The sequence below is a fragment of the Lucilia cuprina genome, chromosome 4, assembly GCF_022045245.1.
Source record: "Lucilia cuprina isolate Lc7/37 chromosome 4, ASM2204524v1, whole genome shotgun sequence".
Taxonomy (NCBI): Eukaryota; Metazoa; Arthropoda; class Insecta; order Diptera; family Calliphoridae; genus Lucilia; species Lucilia cuprina.
Window position 1 is genome coordinate 82,059,061 of NC_060952.1, and position 21,497 is coordinate 82,080,557.

A 21,497-nucleotide genomic window follows, 5' to 3' on the forward strand; every position below is an offset into this window, starting at 1 on the left:
AGCCCTTGATTGGTACAAGAACAATAATGTGGTATTTGTACCAAGAGAGGCAAATCCTCCAAACTGCATGGAGCTAAGGCCAGTGGAGAGATATTGGGCTCTTGTTAAAAGAGAATTGAAGAGTACAAAAAAGGTGTCCAAAAGTGTGGTAGATTTTAAACGGAGATGGACTACATGTTCGAGCAAAGTGACAGAAAGCACTATAAAAACGTTAATGGAAGGGTTTCCGAAAAGGGTTCAAAATTTCATCACTAGTGATTAAAACTATAAAAATATTTTTTTTGTAAATTGTAATAATAATTTGAATCAAATAAAAAAAAATAAAGCTGTAAGTTTAGTGGTTTCTTTTTTATAAACATATATGTATGTTAAGAATTTTTCGATCTCACTCCTTATACAAGATCGTGTTGCAAAATATATATATATATATAACAAATACAAGTGTAAAATATAAATAAAACACAGACACTACAACAAAATGACTAAATTCATATTTTATTTTGTAATTTACAAAATTAATTAAATAAATTGCTAAAAAAAAGAAAAACAAATAAAATTGGAAAAAATTAATATTAAATAAAAAACTACAATAATTTGTACATAAATAAAAAAAAACAAATACAGCAGGCAAAATTAAAATATATAAATATTAATATTTAAATTGATTTAATTTTGAAAAGTGAGCAAAAAAAATATTACAATTTACAAGAAAAATGAATGCGAGTTTTACAAGTTTCTTTTTTTTATACAAAAACAATGTTTTTTGAAAAAAACAAGCTTAAAGAAAAATTTATTTAAAATACAAAAAAAAACTTAATATGAAATGTTATTAAAGATGAAATAAATTAATAAATTATTAATAATTACGATAAGAAACAGAAAATATAGGACTTCCGGTATCGTATAAGGTCAGCTCACTGCAGTTAAATAAAAACAAATACACACACACGCCAAGCACGCACACACGCACACACCATAAGAAATTTTTCATTTCATCAGCAGTTACAAAGGCAGGTGGGCGTTTATGGTTTTTAAGGCAGGATGGGCGTGGCAAACGGTTGTCAATTAAGCACAAGCATTGGTGTGTATTATATGGTGAATGGTCGATCAATCGATGGTGATGTTTACAGTGATGATGTTTTGGCGTTTTTTTTTTTTTGTTGTGATTTCATTTTGTGATTTTTTTTGTATTATTTTATTAATTTTTTTGGCAAACCCCAGTCAGTCATTATGGTTGATGATGAATTTTAAAAATTTATTTCATTTTGAAAAGAACACATGGCCCCCAATACAATTCAAATTCGTATACAATTCAATAAGCGTGGCGAAAATTCATAGAATTTTCAATAAATAATTTTTAATGAATTCATTGTGTGTGTGTGTGTATTTTTGATGAATTTTTCCATTAAAAGTAATAATTATTTATATAAAAATCCCATAATATTTTATAATTATGGATTTTGTTTTTGATTTGATGATGATTTCATTTTAATATCGTTGAGTTTTCATATATAGTATGTATATATTTTGTGAGTTTATTAAGAAGCACATTGTATTTAAATGGAAAGAAATTTATATAAAAATGTATCAATTTAATTTAGTTTTTTTTTTAAGAAATTTCCACAAAAAAGAAATTAATAAAACATGTAAGAAACATATAAGTAAATAGAACAGTATGAACACATGTGTAAAACGAGTATAAGTGTTTATTTTGACGTTTTAACTTTATTAATTAATTGTAGTTTTGCAAATTGTAGGAAAAACTTTTGTTTTTTTTTCATCCACCAAAAGTAAAATTTTTATTTATTTTCCAAATATTAAAATTTCAAAATTTTATATTCCAAATTTTTGGAATTTAACATAACCACAATTTTGTTTTGTATGTTTTATAGTTGTATGTTGTATGTAGTATTGTATTAAAAGTTTTATGTAATTTTAACAAAAATACATTAAAAAAAAAACACACATCAAACATATAGACATGATGGGTACAGAGTTATAGTATGTAGATTGAAAAAGATAGAAAAATTTTATTATTTAATAATTATTTATGATTTTAAACAATAAAAAAAAAACAAAAACAAAAAATAAAATGAATTTTAATGAAAAACACACCAAATGCCAATGAATTATAAATGAAACATTCACCATTTATATGAAGAAAACCTTTCACCATCGACCTGATCTTACAGCGCAATGAAAGACCTGGTTCACACTGGGAAACTTTTGATTTTGTGTGTGGTAGAAAGAGATGGTTGATATTTCTTTCTCTCACACACAGAAATCAAAAGTTTCCTAAAAAAGTTTCCAAGTGTCAACAAGGTCAAAGTGTACTTTAAATATTTACACTTAAACTTGATTACAATTACAACCACTGACTACAAACCACATAAAAAGAGCGAGCAATGAATTTAAATTATCGTGAATAGCGATATCGGCCTGTCTTTTTTACTCCCGATGAAATTCTACAAACATAAGTTTCATGCGAACCAATATAAGGTTTCTTAGTGATAAAATTCGCTTTAAATAAGTTCGTTCGTTTTATCCTACCTCTCAAATAAGATTCGCTGATGTTTATAACTGAGCATTTTTTACGCCATTGAGTTTGATGTTGGGTATACCAGATTCGGCACTGCCGAATATAACACTATCATTTGTTTTAATTTATATATAATTCACTTTAATATCTTTCATTAATAATAACACATGGCGAAAAATACGCCTTCTAACATGATATTCTATCCCTCCGACGCATAAAAAAAGTTTCCTAGTGTGGACCGGCACTTACAAATCGTTTTGGCAATTTCACAAATATTATGAACACTATAACATATACAAAATGCATGCGACAGTACTCATTACAGGGGAGTTCAAGCCGACTTGCATGTTTATGTATGTATATTTCAACATACAATCTAGACATTATTCTAGTATTTAGTCTACAATTTTGCCTAGCATATAGTCTAGTATATAGTCTAGTCCACAGTCTAGTATAGTTCAGTCTTGTCTATAATCTGATCAATATAGTCTATAGTCTAATCAATAGTGTAGCCTATAGTCTAGTCTATAATCTAGTCTATAGGCTAGTCTAAAATAGACTAGTCTAATCTATATTCTAGTCTATAATCTAGTCTATAGTCTAGTCTATAGTCTAGTCTATAGTCTAGTCTATAGTCTAGTCTATAGTCTAGTCTATAGTCTAGTCTATAGTCTAGTCTATAGTCTAGTCTATAGTCTAGTCTATAGTCTAGTCTATAGTCTAGTCTATAGTCTAGTTTATAGTCTTGTCGAGTTTACAGTATAGTTTATAGTCTAGTTATAGTCTATTTACAGTCTATATAGAGTCTGATTAATAGTGTAGTCTAGAGTTCGCCATATAGTCTAGTCTCTTCTCTAGGTTATATTCAAGTCTATAGTCGAATAAATAGTATAGTCTAAAGCCTAGTCTAGTATACAATACTGAATCCGTTAAAAATATTTTGTTTTTTTTTAATTATAATTTTATATTTTTTTATTTTTGGATGACCCTGTTTTTTCATAATGATCATTTACAAATTGAATAACATAAAACAAATAAACAAACAGAAAACTTATCAAATATAATACTAAATAAATGCAAAGTTAATTACAATTTAAACTTATAATTATGATTATATTATAAATGTTAGTAATTAATAAACATATTTACAAATAGTTATCACACATATTAAATGCATAAAATGTTATTTAATAGAATTAACAATAATACGAGTTATTTAAGGATAATTAGTAAAAAAAATAATAAATTATTCGCTGTTAATTATAATTTATTTTGTTAATTAATATTATTGAAATATATATAACAATGAAACTAACTAATGAGTATTAATCATTTAATTAATTAGTAGTATTAGGAACTTTTTCCGAAATTGTGTTAATAGGTGGACAAATAGCATTATTTGTTATATCTATGGAAACACCACTGTTTGAAAAATAAAAATAGAAATTCAAAAATGTTGAAAAAGAATTAGTTAAAATATGAAAAATTTTGAATAAAAGAAAAAAAGATAGAAAAACAATAACATACCAAAGGCAGATAGTATAGTAGAAGAGATAGAAGATGAAGAAATAGTAAGTAAAGAGCGTAGAAAACTTTAAATTATCAAATAAAGACCGTAAAAATACAACCCGGTTAGGGTTTTAAGAATAACATATCCATTTGAAAGTCGAAACTATATAAATATGTTAAGAGTATATAAAGTTAAATAAAGTTTAAAGAAGAAAAACATCATTTACGAAAAGAACGCGTTAGTTTAAGAGATATTTCGAGGTGCTTTTTCTAGATTAAAATATTAAATTATAAGCAGTTGTGTGTGTGTATGTGTTTTATGTGCAAATGTGCGTGTAAGTGTTTGTGTAAAGAAATTGTGCGTGTGTGTGTGAAAAATAATAGGTGTGTTTTTTATTATAGGTGCATCGTGTGTAGTTTTGTATATAAATTTTTTACAAAATCTTTTGACAATAAATTATATAGTCTAAACTTACCTTGCATAGGCGGAATTGGCATTCTTAATCGAAAAACTATTTTGGCTGGGTAGAACATATTTTTGGACCCACTGTAAACGATAGAAAGATACTTGGTAGAAAAAACTGTTTTATAATTTGTTTTTAATTTTTAGAAATTTCACATTTGACTATTCCATAGACTTGTTTATGGTCTAATCCATAAATAAGTCCATAGACTTTACAATATACCAGTCAATATTTTAGTTCATAGTCTAGTCAATAAGCAGTTCAATAGGTTAGTCCATAGACTAGTCAATTGGACTTTCAATAGTTTAGTCCATAGACTAGTCAATTTGACCGTAAATAGGCTAGTCTACAAGCTAGTTAGTAGAATATAGAAGTCAATAGACCAGAAGATAGGCTAGTGCATTGACTACTCAAGAGACTAAAGCATCGACTATGAGCATAGACAAGTTCATGGACTAGAGTAGCCCATACTCTATTTAATATCAACTAGTCAACGGACGAGTTAACAGATTAGTCCACATACTATCGACTTATTAATAGACTAGTGCATTCATTAGTCTATAGACTAGTTCAAAGGCTAATCAATAGACAATAGACTAATAGGCCAGTAAATAAACAACAGACTAGTCCATGAACTACACAATAGACCAGTCAATAGACTAGTTCATATACTATCGACTAGTTAAAAGTCTATAGGCAAGTCTATACTCTAGTCTAGAGCATAGTCTACAGTCTAGTTTATAGTCTTGTCTAAAGTCTACAGTCTGATCAATATTGTAGCCTATAGTATAGTCTAGTTTATAGCCTAGTCTATAGTCTAGAATAAAGTCTAGTCTATAGTCTAGTCTATAGTCTAGTCTATAGTCTAGTCTAAAGTCTAGTCTATTGTCTAGTCTAAAGTCTAGTCTATTGTCTAGTCTATAATCTAGTCTATAGTCTAATCTATATTCTAGTCTATAATTCTAGTCTATAGTCTAGTCTATAGTCTAGTCTAAAGTCTAGTCTATAGTCTAGTCTATAGTCTAGTCTATAGTCTAGTCTATAGTCTAGTCTATAGTCTAGTCTATAGTCTAGTCTATAGTCTAGTCTATAGTCTAGTTTAAAGTCTAGTCTATAGTCTAGTCTATAGTCTATTCTATAGTCTATTCTATAGTCTAGTCTACAGCCTAATCTATAGTCTAATCTATAGTCTAGTCTACAGTCTAGTCTATAGTCTAGTCTATAGTTTAGTCTATAGTCTAGGCTATAGTCTAGTCTATAGTCTAATAGTCTAGTCTATAGTCTAGTCTATAGTCTAATATATAGCCTTATCTATAGGTTAGACTATAGGCTAGTCTATAGGCAAGTCTATAGTCTAGTCTAAAGCATAGTCTACATTCTAGTTTATAATATTGTCTAAAATTGACAGCCTGATCAATTTGTAGCCTATAGTATAGTCTAGTCTATAGCCTAGTCTATAGTCAAGTCTATAGTCTAGTCTATAGTCTAGTCTAACGTCTAGTCTATAGTATAATCTATAGTCTAGTCTATAGAAAAGACTAATCAATACGCCGTTGAGTAGACTAGTCGATAGACCACTAAACACTGCATTGATTAATCAGAATACCATCGACTAATCAAAGTTAAAGGTCCGCCAACTTTGCTGTTTTTTTTTCGTAACAAACCATATAAATTTATAATGCTTAAACATTAACTAATTTTATCAAACGTTTATATCTGATATAATAAATAAACTTAGTTCTTAATAAACATTTGTTTCTTTTAAATTAACAATCTTCTTGTCATCACTAAAAGCTATTTTAGTCTAAATTTTGCACGTGTAATAAGTTTTTTATTTTTTATTATCTTCGTAGCAACATTGTATGTATTACAAACTTTAACAACCAAAAAAAATGCTGAATTATTTAAAATTTCAAAATATTTTAATAATACATCAAAATACTTGTCAATTTGTTAGAATTAAAGCTAATTCCTATACACAGACCAACTTGCGAAACTCAACTGTTAGCAACAATTAAATGAAATTTGTTTAATGTTTGTAAGAAAATCAAGTTTATCATAAATAATAATTTCTTGTTATCAAATACATGACTAAAAAAGCGTTAGATTTCGTTAGCTTATTTTATCTTTCATTTGTTACTTGACAAAAAGGTTTTAAAATTTATGTCAAGTTATAAATTTTATATTTAAATGTTACATTTTAATAATTGGTCTAATACTTAAAACAGCTGATGTTTTAAAAAACATACATACATCCTAACAAAAAGAGTGTTAATGTTGCGCAATCATAAATTTTTGGGGGAATTAGTTGATGTTATATTGATATCACAGATAACATTAATATTATAACAAGTATTTGCAGCTGAATATATTGAATCATAGAATTTATGAAATTTTTGGGTATAAACATATTAACAAACATCCAGAGATTAGAACAGTTATCAAATTTGCCACATTTTTTAAAGGGGAATATTTATCCTTTTTGGATCGTGAAAGTACCAAGAATCTTTAACCTGACAGTTTCAAGAGCGAATTTAACCTATTGATCTTGAGAGTAAGTATGACATCAAGATTTCTGCTATGACAATATTATACACTTGTCAATTGTGGACTCCAAGAAATGTAAGGAGAAAATAGATTTCAAAAAGATAAAAGTCAATGTATAGAAGCGTATAGACTACTACATTGACTAGTCATAGACTACACAATGTAATCATCAGTAGGTAGTTCACAGACTAGTCAATAGAATACAGAAGTTAATAGACCAGTCAAAGGACTAGAGTGTACACTAGCCAATAGAGTAACAAGTGAATTGACTACTACATAGTCTAGTTAATAGACACGTCAATAGGTTTATCCCCAGTCAATAGTTTACTTTATACACTAGGCAATAGTGTAGTCATCTGACTAGTTAATAAGCTATATTTGTTTGCAAAATTGACCTCCATTACGTCCTGTAGCCAGGCTTAATCATTAAAACATACATCCGATAAGGAAGACAGCGATTTCATCAGTGAATCCCTATCCAATTGAATAGTGAAAATTTATTCTAACTAACTAACTAACTAACTACCTATCTACCAAGCTAACTAACTTACTAACAAACTAACTAGCTAGCCAACTATCTAACTAACTAACCAACTAACTAACTAAATACCTAACTAACTAACTAACTAACTAACTACCAAACAAGTTATAAGTGAGAAAACACAATTAACAAAAACAATAAAACAATGATTTCAGAAGAACAAAAACATAATATTTTAAATAAATTGCAATTTTTTTATTTGTTTTGTTTTATTTGTTATTGTTTTAAATGTTTATTTAACATTTTTCCAAAATTTTCCAATTTACAAAAGTATTGTTTGCAAAAAACAGCTGTTCATTGTTTATGTTTTTGAGTGAAAACTTGGCAATACTAACAAAGTTAACTGAGCTTAAATCTAAAACTGAAATACACAATTATCGGTTAAAGTCCGCCTAAATTTGTTCCGAGTTTAATCTAACAGCAAGTTAAGCCTAGTTTAACTGATGAGTAAGAAACCTGCCCTATGTTAAAACTAAAAAATGTTTAGGTAAATTTGAAAATTTTTTGAAATAAATTTGAAAATTTTTCAGAAATATTGTTTTGAAATATGTTCGAAAATTCGACATTTTCGAAAAATTTTAATGTCAATTAAACAATATCTGGATCAATAAGATTTGAAAAAGTTACACGAAACAAAGGTATACTTTTCTAAAGGATTGGGAAAGGCTGAAACATTTATTTAAAAGTCTAAAAGTTGAACTTATAGATGACCTAAATAAAAACGTCTTCGCGCTGTTAAAAACTCAAGCTTTACTTTACATTTTAAAAGAAAATTTAAAAGTTCTAAGTATTTTTAAACTAAATACATACAAAAAACTTCTTAAAAATAAATTAAAATATTTAATATTTTTACTTACCCGACTATTCATAAGAGTTTTATTGCCCATACAAGCGGCCATATGTATCACAAGGTATAAATTAAATAATAAATATAAAATGGCAAATATACCTAAAGTGAATTAAAATAAAAAGAAAAATTACATTAAAACATTTAACAGAATACGATAAAAAAGGAAGAAGCAAAACACTTACAAACTACAGCTAAAACTCCACCCTCAATATTTAAAGCCTCCACTTGATTGATAACAAAATATAAATTAACAGCAATAACAACAATTGTCAATAATATTGAAACAATTTTATTGCCACTAAAGAAAATAGAAAAAGAAAATCGTATTAATATTAAGGAATATATTAAAAATGAATACCTAATCACTTACATTCCATTAACAAATTCACCCATTATTGCGGAACACGAAGTAAATGCTATCGTTGGTATGGCAGCGAATGGCAATTGTAATGACATTACAGCATTTAAAATATCATTCATATTTGTTAAATCTTCCATTTTACTGAAGAGAGCCAAACAGAAAGTGGGTACAATGGCAATTAAACGGGTGAACAAAACACGACGCCAGCGGGGCCATTGTAAATTCAAGAAACCCTCCATGGAGAATTGACCAGCATAGGTACCGGTCATAGTGGAAGATTGACCAGCAGCCAAAATGCCTACACCCCAAATATACATGGCTGCGACACCAAAGGTGCAACCCAAAAAGAGACCACTCTTATAGAGATCAGCATCAATGATGGCGGTACCATTTTGATTGTCCACAAAGGAATGTTTAGCATCTTCATATATACTTTTATTCTGACAAACTTGTAGCTTAAATAAAAAACAAATTTTATTATTTTTTATTTAAGATATGTTATGTTATGTTATGTTATGTTATGTTATGTTATGTTATGTTATGTTATGTTATGTTATGTTATGTTATGTTATGTTATGTTATGTTATGTTATGTTATGTTATGTTATGTTATGTTATGTTATGTTATGTTATGTTATGTTATGTTATGTTATGTTATGTTATGTTATGTTATGTTATGTTATGTTATGTTATGTTATGTTATGTTATGTTATGTTATGTTTTCTTCTAAACTTACCACATCATTATTAGTTTTACCATACATGCCATGGGCAAAGACCGCCACCACAAATAAATTAATAATAAAAGAAACAAACAAGGCGACTGAGGCTTCAATGAAAAAATAATAATTTGCTTCGCGTACTTTTGTGGGCTGACGACGATCAACATCACGAGACTGTAATAAATATTATAAAAAATTTAAAAAAAAAACGTGTCACTTTTTTAATTGTTTTTGTTTGATTAGTTTGTTTTGTTCGTTTTATTTTTCCATTTATATGTTTTAATTACCTTGACTAAAGCCGAATGTAAATACAAATTGTGTGGCATAATAACTGCACCCACTACGCCTACTGCCTGCAGTAGAACTTCAGAGTTACAATCCTTACACCAGGGCACAAACATACCTTCCATAACCTCACCTTGATTAGGTGCCGAAACAATGTACTGAAAGTAAAATGAGATTTAAATATTAGATTGATTTTCTTCCTTTTTCATAAATTTCCTGGAGTTTTTAAAACTAAATATGTAATTTCATAAGGGCGAGTTTTTCAGATAAAGATAATCTACATTCTTAGCTTAAACCTAGTTTAATATATGTTTTGTGTTTTTCAGTAAACAGTAAAGTTATTATCTTAGTTTAACTCAGTGTTATTGGTCAATTAAACTTAAGTTATAAGTGAGAAAACACAATTAACAAAAACAATAAAACAATGATTTCAGAAGAACAAAAACTTAATACTTTAAGTAAATTACAATTTTCAGATTTGTTTTGTTTTATTTATTATTGTTTCGAATGTTTATTTAACATTTTTCCAAAAATTTTTCATTTTACAAAAGTATTATTTGCAAAAAACAGAGCTTTTCATTGCTTATTTTTTGAGTGAAAAGTTGGCAATACTTACAAAGTTAACTGAGCTTAAATCTAAAACTGAAAAACACAATCATCGGTTAAAGTCCGCCTAAATTTTTTCCGAGTTTAATCTAACGGCAAGTTAAGCCTAGTTTAACTGAGGAGTAAGAAACCCGCCCTAAGTGAGTCGCCTGTTTTTGACTTTAGGCTGTCAAAATTCAATTCAAAATGTCTGTTAAATATTTCCTAATTTAGATTTAAAACGTTGTTCAATTTATCTCATTATACGGATCATTTTGAAGATATTACTCTCCGAAAGCCATTAAAAATCGTTTCGCAAACCTAAAACTTTTATCTAAATATTATAGAGCACACCATAAACTATCACACTAATTATTTGGTTAAAAGCATCAAAGTAAATTTTAAAAGTAATTATATTATGTATTTTATATCTTTTTTTTAAATTAAAGATAAGAATGTGACAACTTTTTGTTTCGTAGAAAAATCAGACGATAAAGTTCATTATAACAGGTGTCTTTATTAAATATTTAAATAGTAAAAAAAATTAAGATATGAATGTATTCGCAGAAAAAGTTTGCAAAGAAATGTAATGGAAATTTTTTTATATTTTCGTTAAATTATATTTTTGAAAACAGAAAGCAAACAATAAAGGATGTGCGACATATACAGATCCAAAAGTCGATGCTTTAGTTTTAAATAGTTAGTAAATTGCACAAAATTCTAAACATTCTTCACGAATGCTCTCTTTGTAAAGCAGAAGAAGCTCACTATATTCTCCCCTCGTAATCTATAAAGTGGACAATTGAATCTTGTTTTTATTATACTTTAGGAGATAGTTATTTAAACTATCAGAATTAATCTATTACAGAGTCAAGTTGTAAACGAAGTGAAGTGCCTATGAGGGCAGTAAAGCCTTGGCTAAATTCTGGTGCCAGGTTAGCACTGAATAATACGAAATATCAATGGCTGTGGAATGATACACCGAACTGCAATGAACGGTTTACGTGGGAGACGGATCTACGGACATCAACCAAGTCAGAAATGGATTCAAAGCCAATTGTTGTTGTAACAGTTTAAAATATACATTTTTTAATACAGAGGTTCTGTATTTAGCTCCAAACCAAGAAATGGAGCTACTTTAATAGGTCTAATTGAAGTAGAATGGGCTGGACAGTTGAATATGTGGTGGGTATCATTATGCTCCATATGCTGGGCATATATTAAGGACTGCACGATTGAGTCTTTTGCATTATCCTGATCTCAGTTGTGCCAGAGCAACTCTTGTTATCCACGGTAGATTTTTCTCTATTTCTGCTATGGGCAACATCAAAAATCAACATTCATGCGGTAACCTGAAACCGCTGAATTAATGGCATCTCTATGAATGTCGTTCAAAGCTGCCATATACGAACTCCGATCCAAACGATCCTTTACATATCTTCGTATGCTTTCCTAGTATACACGAAGGTCCTTTCTGACATGCTACGGCTAAGCATTTAACTGTGTGATGTTAAAATTTGCACGACTTATCCGATAAGATACCAGGAGGAACTGTTTAGTCAGCATAACATTATGTTCCTTGAGTGGGAAGATTTTTGTTTCTTCTTTCTTTTTGTAGCTGATGCTCCGAGATTATTTGCATGCAGCCCGTAACAGCTCGTACGTGAATATTTCTCTAATAGGTATCACTTAGCGAAGGAGACCATACTGGTGCAGCATATTTGACCGGCCAATTGCTTAATATGTAGCCAACAAAGTTTATCTGTCCATTCCTCAAATGCTGCCGGCTATCGCTTTAAAGACCTTGTTTATATATCGCCATCTGTATCTAATTGCAGTGGCATGGACTGAGGAGATAAACAGGTTGTAAATAATGACACCCAAACCTTTTGAATGGTTCAAAGTCGGTATTTGGATTCCATCGACTACGACGCATAAAATTTCAGATTACCTCCTTTATTCAGGTAGCTGTTGTTATAGCCGGTGTGGAAGGGTTGACAATCTTTGGTAGTTGAACTCCCAGTCGTTCCAGTGCGAAGAACCGATTGTCGTGTGAACGCGTCCAGGTGTTGAAAGGTGTTGTCGAAGATAGTTTAAGTTTACTTCCAATGAAGAAGTTGTTTATTTCTCCTAGATAACCAATTATTCGATCGCATAGTTCAGAAACGATTTGGGCCGTCTTCATATAAGAATACTTTATTGTGGGTAAAGGACTAATATATCTATCAATAGTTTGGATATCATTTTCTGAAGGGAGCATTATAGAAAGACTATGGTCATCACTAAGAAAACTATCAATATCTCTTAAAGAGACTGCAAAAGGTGACCCCCAAAACCCTTTGAGTTGTTTAAAGTCGCTACGTGGATTCCTTCGACTACGAAGCCTAAATCTCAGGTTACCTCCTTTGACCATGTAGTTGTTATTCTAGCAGCGATTCGTGTAAAGTCAGTGTGGAAGGGTTGACAATCTTGAGTAATTAAACTCCTAATCGTTCCAGTGCGAAGAACCGATTGTCGTGGGAACGCGTCCAGGTGGTGAAAGGTGTTGTCGCCGACTTCGCTGGTGATAGTTTCAATTTACTTCCAATGAAGAAGTTGTTTATTTGGCCCCTCGTTCCCATAAGATATAAGCCAATTGTGTGCAGGACGTATATTTTAATCAATAGTTATGGAATGCTACCGTAAACTACAAGAATTTATAAAGATTACAATGCCTGAGACAACGTCGGTTAACATGTTTTGAAATTAGTTTGGACATAATTTTCTGAACGGGAGGTTAATAGGAAGACTACAGTCAAATCACAAAAAACTTATTTATAATTATTATTGTAGTGATATACGTATTTTGATTACAAGGATAGACAGACCTCGATAGATCAACTCCAAAAAGGATTCTAAACCGATTTTTGTGGGTGTAGGAACAAAACTTCCACTAAAGTGGTTTTTGAAAACGTTGGTTTTAGCAAGACTTTTTTAAAATATATTGTTTTTCCAATAAACGTTGTAAATCATAAATACGTGAGTCTACACAGACATATTTCATAATCTTAACAAAAAATTATGCTCATAAATTTTTAAAAAATTTCGATTAAATCTATTTGACAAAAAGTGTATTTAATGTTTTTATAAATACCTCATAGCCAAAAGTCACAGCCATAACGGTGATAAGAAAACCGAATAGAAATTCTAATTTACGCAGACCATATTTATCTAAGAACAAAAACGTAAATGTATCGATAATTGTTATCAAAACACCGCCCCATAAAGGAACTCTAAAAACAAAAAGAGAAATAAACAAAAATCACAATTTATTAATAAAACAAAATAAATCAAAACAAATTAAATTATAATTGCCAAATACTTACACTTTATTCGATAGTAAATATATGGCAACAGCTGTACCAATGACCTCTTGCATGTCGGAACCTATAATGGCGATTTCAATCATAATCCATAATATAAAACGGGGTACTCTTTTATATTGACGATAGCACATCTCAGCTAAATGAAGACCAGTTACAACACCCAGTCTAGCATAATGTAAAAATAATAAATTATTTATTAAGAAAATGTTTAGAAAAAAAGTATTTAAATAAATTACCTTGCAGCCAAGCGTTGCATTAGTAAACCCAACACGGTCGCCCACAAGAGAACCCAGAGAATTTTATATTTAGCTACTGCACCACTTTGTAAATCAGATTCAATGTTACCCGGATCAAGATACGCAATTGACATTAGAAAACCGGGCCCTGTGAAGGCCCATAATTTACGCCAACTGAAACCCACCTAAAATTAACAAGAAATAAAACATTTATTCAATTAAAACAATAAAACAAAACCAAGATTTATTTTTATATGTTTTATTTACCTTATCAGATTCGGGTATCAAAACTTTTTCATCACTAAAATAGGCCTGTTTCGAATCACCCCTTAAATGTGTCTCTTCATTCGGTACTATCTGTTGCTGTATCTGTGATATGTCTGGCTTACTGGTACTCGGCCCCGTACTGCCGCTAAATGATGCAATTGATCCATTGCCTCCATTTTGTTCTTCACTACGATTATAGGCATCATTTGATGACATACTCGTACTTTTGAAGTGAAAATCTAAAAGTGAAATAACAAGACATTAGAACGCTTTTAATTTAAAAAAAGATTTCCAAGTAAAAAAGATAAATTGCATATATGTATATTATTTTTGTTAGTTGTGTAAATTTAAGCTTAATTATTTTGTTTCTCTACTAAATAGTTTACAGTTTATCAAAGTTAAAAAGGAAATGTCTGAGTGATAAATATTTTTAAGTTTTTTTTCATGATTTCTCATGTGAGTTTTATTTTGAAAGCATATCGCCAGTTACAATGCAGGTTTACGTTTATACTCATGCTTAAGTGCAATTTTAAAAACGAACAAGTAAGAGTTCTTTATTCGACAGTGCCGAATCTTATATACCCTTCATTATGGTGTGTTAAAAAAACTACTCTTTTGCATCACTTAATTCGGGCTCAACATACTTTATTTCATGTTTCTAGATTGAATATTATAGAAAATTTAAAAAAAGGACCTTTTAGAAAAAGGACCAATATGTTCACTTTTTCCGCTTCTCACCTAATTCCGACTCTACATACTTAATTTTATGTTTCTAGTTTCAATATTATAGAAAATTAAAAAAGTACCTTTTGTAGAACGAAAAAGTACCAAAAAAAATTTCCATTAATTTGTTCTCGTCTATGTTTTTGGATTCATTATTATAGAAAACTCAAAAAATACCTTTTGAAAAACGAAAAAGTACCAAAAAGTTCCCTTTTATATGTTCTCAAAAAATTCTCAATCTACATACTTAATTTCATGTTCCTAGGTTCAATATTATAGAAAAGAAAAGTACCTTTTTAAAAACGAAAAAGTACCAAAAAGTTCCCTTTTATGGGTTCTCACCTAATTCAGACTTACACTCTCTACACTAAATAAATATAGGTCATTATAAACCAGAATACCGACAAGGGATGATTGGGCCGCAAATACTGTCCTAAAGTACGACGTGATCTCAATCTATACTGATGGCTCGAAGACAGAAAGGGGCATGGGCTGCGGAACCTTCTCCTAAAAAAAACTTAACCTCCTACTGACTATTCGACTAACTGATACCTTTTCACGTTCCTTTAGGCAGAGATATTTGACATATAGAATACACACTACACACTCTCTACACTGAATTATAAAAGATCATTCAAGACCAAAGTACCGACATAGGATGATTGGGCCTCGAATGTTGTCCGAAGGGACATCATGATCTCTATCTATACTGATGCTCAAAGATAGAAAGGGGCATGGGCTGGAAAATCTTTTCCGAAAACCGGAATCTTCAACTGTATCTTTGACGAAATTACACCTTTTCACGTTCCTTTAGGCAGAGATATATGACATATAGGAAACACACTACACACTCTCTATACTGAATTATAAAAGGTCATTTAAGACCAGAGAATCTTCTCCGATAAAACTTAATCATCTACAGACTCTTCGACAAACTGACACCTCTTCACGGTCCTTCAGGCAGAGATATATGACATCGACACAGCCGCGAGGAGAAACCGGGAACTAAATCTCCAAAATTCGACCATACATGTATATGTAGACAGCCTTGGATCAATCAAGGCTCTTAACTCTAATGTTATTTAGTAGGAATGTCTTCTCATTTGTACAACTGACGCAACATAACTTTGAGTAGAAATGGGTTCCAGTACATAAGAGCATCGGAGGAAATGAAATATCTAATTAATACGCAACTGACACATCTTCACGATCCTTCAGACGGTGATAGATATATGACATATTCGAAACACACTACACACTCTCTACACTGAATTATAAAAGGTCATTTAAGACCAGAATACCGACAAGGGATGATTAGGCAGCAAATATTGTCCTCATGATCTCAATCTATACTGATGGCTCAAAGACAGAAAGGTACATGGCCTGAAGAATATTCTCCGAAAAACTAAATCTTCTACTGACTCTTTGACTAACTGACACCTCTTCACGGTCCTTCATATATATGTAGACAGCCATGGATCAACCAAGGGTCTTAACTCTAATGACGAAATGTCTTCTCAACTGTATTCAATCATCGGTATAACTGACGCAACATAACGTTGAGTTAATATGGGTTCCAGGTCATGAGGACATCCGAGGAAAGAAAATATCTGATTAATACACAACCAAAGGGTGGTTTCCAGACTTAATCCTTGAGCAATGGGATTCCTCTACCGACCTTATCAAAATTGATATATGACTAAACTTTGAGGGAGACGGAACTGAGGTTGTCAAATATCAGCACTAGCAGAATATCGAGACTGCACTGACATACTCTGACAACGAAGAGCTAGGACTCTCTTGTCTCTTAGTAAGAACTTGATTAGGCTTCTAACTAGTATAATTATTGGGCACTGTATGATTGGACATATGTTAGAACATATGGACTATCCAACTTATAGCTTCTATGATTGGATGATGAGAATGTGGAACCAGTACAACACCTTCTATGTGACTACCAAGCCATACACGAGTATAGACTAATATATCTTGGCAGAGCCCTTTTCCATGATCTGCAATGTAGCAGAGTTGCGTCACTATTAAACATGATCAGTTTTTTTAGGAACAACAGCTGGTATTCATGAAGACCACAAGAACTAAAAAATCACGGAAATAAGGGAGGGAAACCATTCTCTTAAGATAAAGGAAGGGCAATTCTAAGGGTATCACAATGGGCCTCCGAGTAAATTCCCAAACAACCCACGTAACCTAACGAAAAAGTACCGAATGCTTTATATGAATAATTCCAAAAGGATCCCTATTATAGATCCCCATTCAATCAGTCTCATATATATAGAATTAAGTGTGTTTTGGTTCCATATTATAGAAAGTTCAAAAAGTACACTTTTGTAGATTCATATTGAAGTACAGTTTGAAAAATTAAAAAAAAAGTACCAAAAAGTTCTCTTGATTCTCAATCAATCAGCACTATGTATGATAAATATTCATGCTTATATCTTTTACTCCCGATATAAGGCCCAGTATCTCAACTTTCCGTAATCACTTAACCGGTAGATATTCTATCTGTTAAAATGATTTTTACATGCAAACTGTCACTTTATCGTTACAATATATTGTAACAAGACCTTGAGACATCTAACAGATTTTACCCTTCCACATTCACAAATAACTTCTATGTAAAATATTAATTATTATCTTCTCTACCATTTCAGATAACGATATGTATATGATTTATTTCTATACGTTTTTACATACACATGAATAACAAAAATATATAAATATGTAATAAAATTAATAAATTTAAAAAGTTTTCATGATGTGAGATCTGAATAAAGTATTTAAGTTTTGATTATCATGTACATTTTTGTTTTCGTTGTGTGAGCAAAAAGTACCCAATTTTTTCGTTATAAAAACTTTTGTTTTCTTTAATAGTTTACGAATAGAATAACAAATTAAGAAAATAGCTAAATTATTATTTTTTTAATATTATTTTAAATAATACAATTACAAAAAATATATATTTAAAATAATGGGGATTTTTTAGCGGTTGACAAAAAATCTATATAATAAGCTAAAATTACTGGATTTTTTCTCAATAACTAATAATTGATAAGCCAGGCATAAAATGTACATTATTAGTGTAAAACTCTACTGCAATCCCTCGTTTTACGTTGTATCGTCTGGACCAATTTTAAGTTGCCACAATTCTAGTTTCTTTCAATTTCGAGGAATTTTAAGCATTTTTAATGGGTGTCGTTCCTATAGTAGATGTTTATTTAGCACTAGTCATGGTTTTAAGGATCCAGAGCATATTTATGGGCAATATTTTGATGTGTTATAAACTAAAGATATACTTAAAAATGATCTTATGGATCTTATAATATATCTGACGCGCATACGTTTGCTAAATCGATCGATCTATCTATCTATCTATCTATCTATCTATCTATCTATCTATCTATCTATCTAGCTATCTATCTATCTATTTATCTATCTATCTATCTATCTATCTATCTATCTATCTATCTATCTATCTATCTATCTATCTATCGATCTATCGATCTATCTATCGATCTATCGATCTATCTATCGATCTATCGATCTATCGATCTATCTATCGATCTATCGATCGATCTATCTATCTATCTATCTATCTATCTATCTATCTATCTATCTATCTATCTATCTATCTATCTATCGATCTATCTATCTATCTATCTATCTATCTATCTATCTACCTATCTATCGATCGATCGATCTATCTATCTATCTATCTATCTATCTATCTATCTATCTATCTATCTATCTATCTATCTATCTATCTATCTATCTATCGATCTATCTATCGATCTATCTATCTATCGATCTATCTATCAATCGATCTATCGATCTATCTATCTATCTATCTATCTATCTATCTATCTATCTATCTATCTATCTATCTATCTATCTATCTATCTATCTATCTATCTATATATCTATCTATCTGTATATCTATATATCTATCTATCTATCTATCTATCTATCTATCTATCTATCTATCTATCTATCTATCTATCTATCTATCTATCTATCGATCTATCGATCTATCTATCTATCTATCTATCTATCTATCTATCTATCTATCTATCTATCTATCTCGGTGATCGTGAGGTCGATTGTACTTAAATCATTCAGATCGCCAATAATTTAAGGCCAACAATATTTCCAAAGTTTAAATCAATATTGTAAAAAGTCTTCATAAATATTATGCTTTTGAGAAATTCCCAGACCTGTAACAACTTAAAAAATTGTTATACAAAACCAAGAACTTATATAGTATCTTATCGTCAAAACAAAGTTTTAATGAGACCACAGAATTGTGTCAATATTTGGCAAATAACAAGCACACCTTTATATAAATACACGTGTTTTGTTTAATATCTTTTAATAGATAAATGAATTTATATAACTTATGAAGATAATGTCTTTAATAATAACTCTATAGGGCAATAAAAATAATTATATTTTTTCCGAATTTATGTCTAAGAATTGTGTCGAATTAAAATATTATATTTATTCCCAATAGAATGTCAAATCTTTCGAGATATAGTATAGTTAAAAAAAAGACTCTACAATAGAAAATATGACATACAACGATACTACGCTACAAGGGCAATTGTGAATTGAGCAAATGTATTATAACCTTATATATAATCACTCCTATCGCCAATCATCATTTCACGTGAAATATGTTCCCTTTTACTTTTTTCGTTCACTAATTAATTTTGTCGTGAAAAAAATTTCCCTGTTGTGAAATTTGTTGCTGGAATTTTGTAAACATTAAACAGCTGTTCTATACAGAAATCAACTATTGTGAATGAATTGTTCACAATAAGTTTACGATAGAAATTTTCGCTTCAAGGGAAATGAAAATTTCAATATCAATATAAACACAAATTGTTCACTGGGTAGGCTAGTGTTTAATTTCATGCAACTTTTAATTCAATACTCTGATTAAAATAAATTTTGAATTTTTTAAAAATTTTCGTTTAAAATTAATTAAAACTTGGAATGTGAAATTATTAATATAACAATTAACTTAATTAATTTGTATAAAATATGCAAAGTTAATTTTAGACTACTTTTAATACAAGCAATTAAGTAAAACTTTAATACAATCAAAATAACACTTTTATCAGTAAAACTTTTATTATAGGTATTCACTTTTTAGTAATAAAATTCAAGAAAATATTTAAATTTTATTATATTTATGGCAAAAAAATAATAAGATAACATTAGCAAGTAAACATACTTAAACTGATATAAAAAATATAAAACTTGACATAATAAAGAGATACGTTGGAAAATTTTAATGGAAAACATTTCACATTCATTTCCAGTTTTAAAATCATAAGTTGCGGCAATTAACCTTTTAATTGCCTTAAATCTTTAACTGTGATTACCCTTAATATTCTTTAACACTAAACTACATAACAACAACAGTTGACAGTTACAGACATCATAAAAAAAGCAAAAAAAAAAATTCAATTAAATTGATGAGCAATAATTCAATGTACACAAACATTTATAAATAAATTCATAAATACTTTCATATTTATTTGTGCAAAAAAAAAATAACTGGGTTCAGATTGGCTTATCAGCAAGAGAAGAAAGAAAGAAAAAAAAGAAAAATTAACAATATGATGACGAATCTTAAATGCACACTAATTTTTATTTAATACAGTTGTTGGTATTTGCTATAGATACAGTAGATAAGAGGTCCACTTCCAAAAAGGTTACGCGCTATCATTTCTCGGTACCAAGTGATTTTTTTGCAAAAATAAAAAAGTTGTTAAGATTAGTTTAGGACAAAACAAAGAAATATTTTCTCCTTGACTTCGAGTCTTTAAGGGCCAATATTTAGGTGAAGGATTAGGGATTTAATTAAAATTTATCTTCGAAAGTTATTCTGAATACTCAGTGCCAATCTTTAGATGAAGGAATAGTGATTGGAAAGTTGTTTTCGAATACTCAATCAGCTGATTTTGTTTGCTAGTTTAAGCGCCTAATGGAAAAGGTTTAAACTTGAGCAAAAAATGCAAAAGTGTAAACAGCTGATGTCATACATATTACTACAATTTTTATTAAAATAAACATTAAAACTTTACAATACATTGTTTTGTTTTAAATTAAAGTTTTCATTAATTTTCCTATTACATTTACAATTGTCTTCTTCTTTTTACAAAAAACATGCATTGTTTCAAACAGTGACGTTTTCTCTTGTTTGTATGGCAACACCGCTAAATTTAATCTTGTTCTCAAAAACCTGAAAGGGGATTAACATCAGAATCAATTTATTTTTAGATTAGCTAATCTGATTATTAATTGACATTTGATTGTCAACTCGAAAACCCACTATAAAAGTTTTAAATCTGGAGTAGAATTAAAACATTTGTTTTGAAATGAAATAAAATTAAAATGTTTTCAATTTGTTATTCGATATCGGAATCCCTAATTTTAGATAGTTGATTTTCGATCAATATTGGTTTGATGGGTATCATGA

At 29.7% G+C, this 21,497-nt stretch overlaps 1 protein-coding gene across 5 annotated transcripts in view; it reads right to left on the minus strand.

The window, feature by feature from the left end:
• Positions 1 to 21,497, minus strand: part of LOC111684771 (protein Malvolio) — a 36,534-nt gene that overhangs the window by 7,062 nt on the left and 7,975 nt on the right. The window contains exons 2-12 of one of the 5 annotated variants that reach the window (XM_046948715.1): positions 14,270 to 14,508; positions 14,003 to 14,187; positions 13,767 to 13,931; positions 13,535 to 13,673; positions 9,819 to 9,974; positions 9,547 to 9,705; positions 8,821 to 9,266; positions 8,633 to 8,748; positions 8,458 to 8,549; positions 4,525 to 4,595; positions 476 to 531 (exon numbers count right to left, since the gene is read on the minus strand). In XM_046948715.1, the coding sequence (XP_046804671.1) occupies positions 516 to 531; positions 4,525 to 4,595; positions 8,458 to 8,549; positions 8,633 to 8,748; positions 8,821 to 9,266; positions 9,547 to 9,705; positions 9,819 to 9,974; positions 13,535 to 13,673; positions 13,767 to 13,931; positions 14,003 to 14,187; positions 14,270 to 14,485 (1,761 nt within the window). In that variant the 5' untranslated portion in view covers positions 14,486 to 14,508 and the 3' untranslated portion in view covers positions 476 to 515. Of the gene's footprint in view, positions 1 to 475; positions 532 to 611; positions 918 to 1,138; positions 1,764 to 3,774; positions 3,962 to 4,524; positions 4,596 to 8,457; positions 8,550 to 8,632; positions 8,749 to 8,820; positions 9,267 to 9,546; positions 9,706 to 9,818; positions 9,975 to 13,534; positions 13,674 to 13,766; positions 13,932 to 14,002; positions 14,188 to 14,269; positions 14,509 to 21,497 lie in introns of those variants that run through there. The other 4 variants (XM_046948712.1, XM_046948714.1, XM_046948711.1 and 1 more) reach the window with 4 other exon arrangements.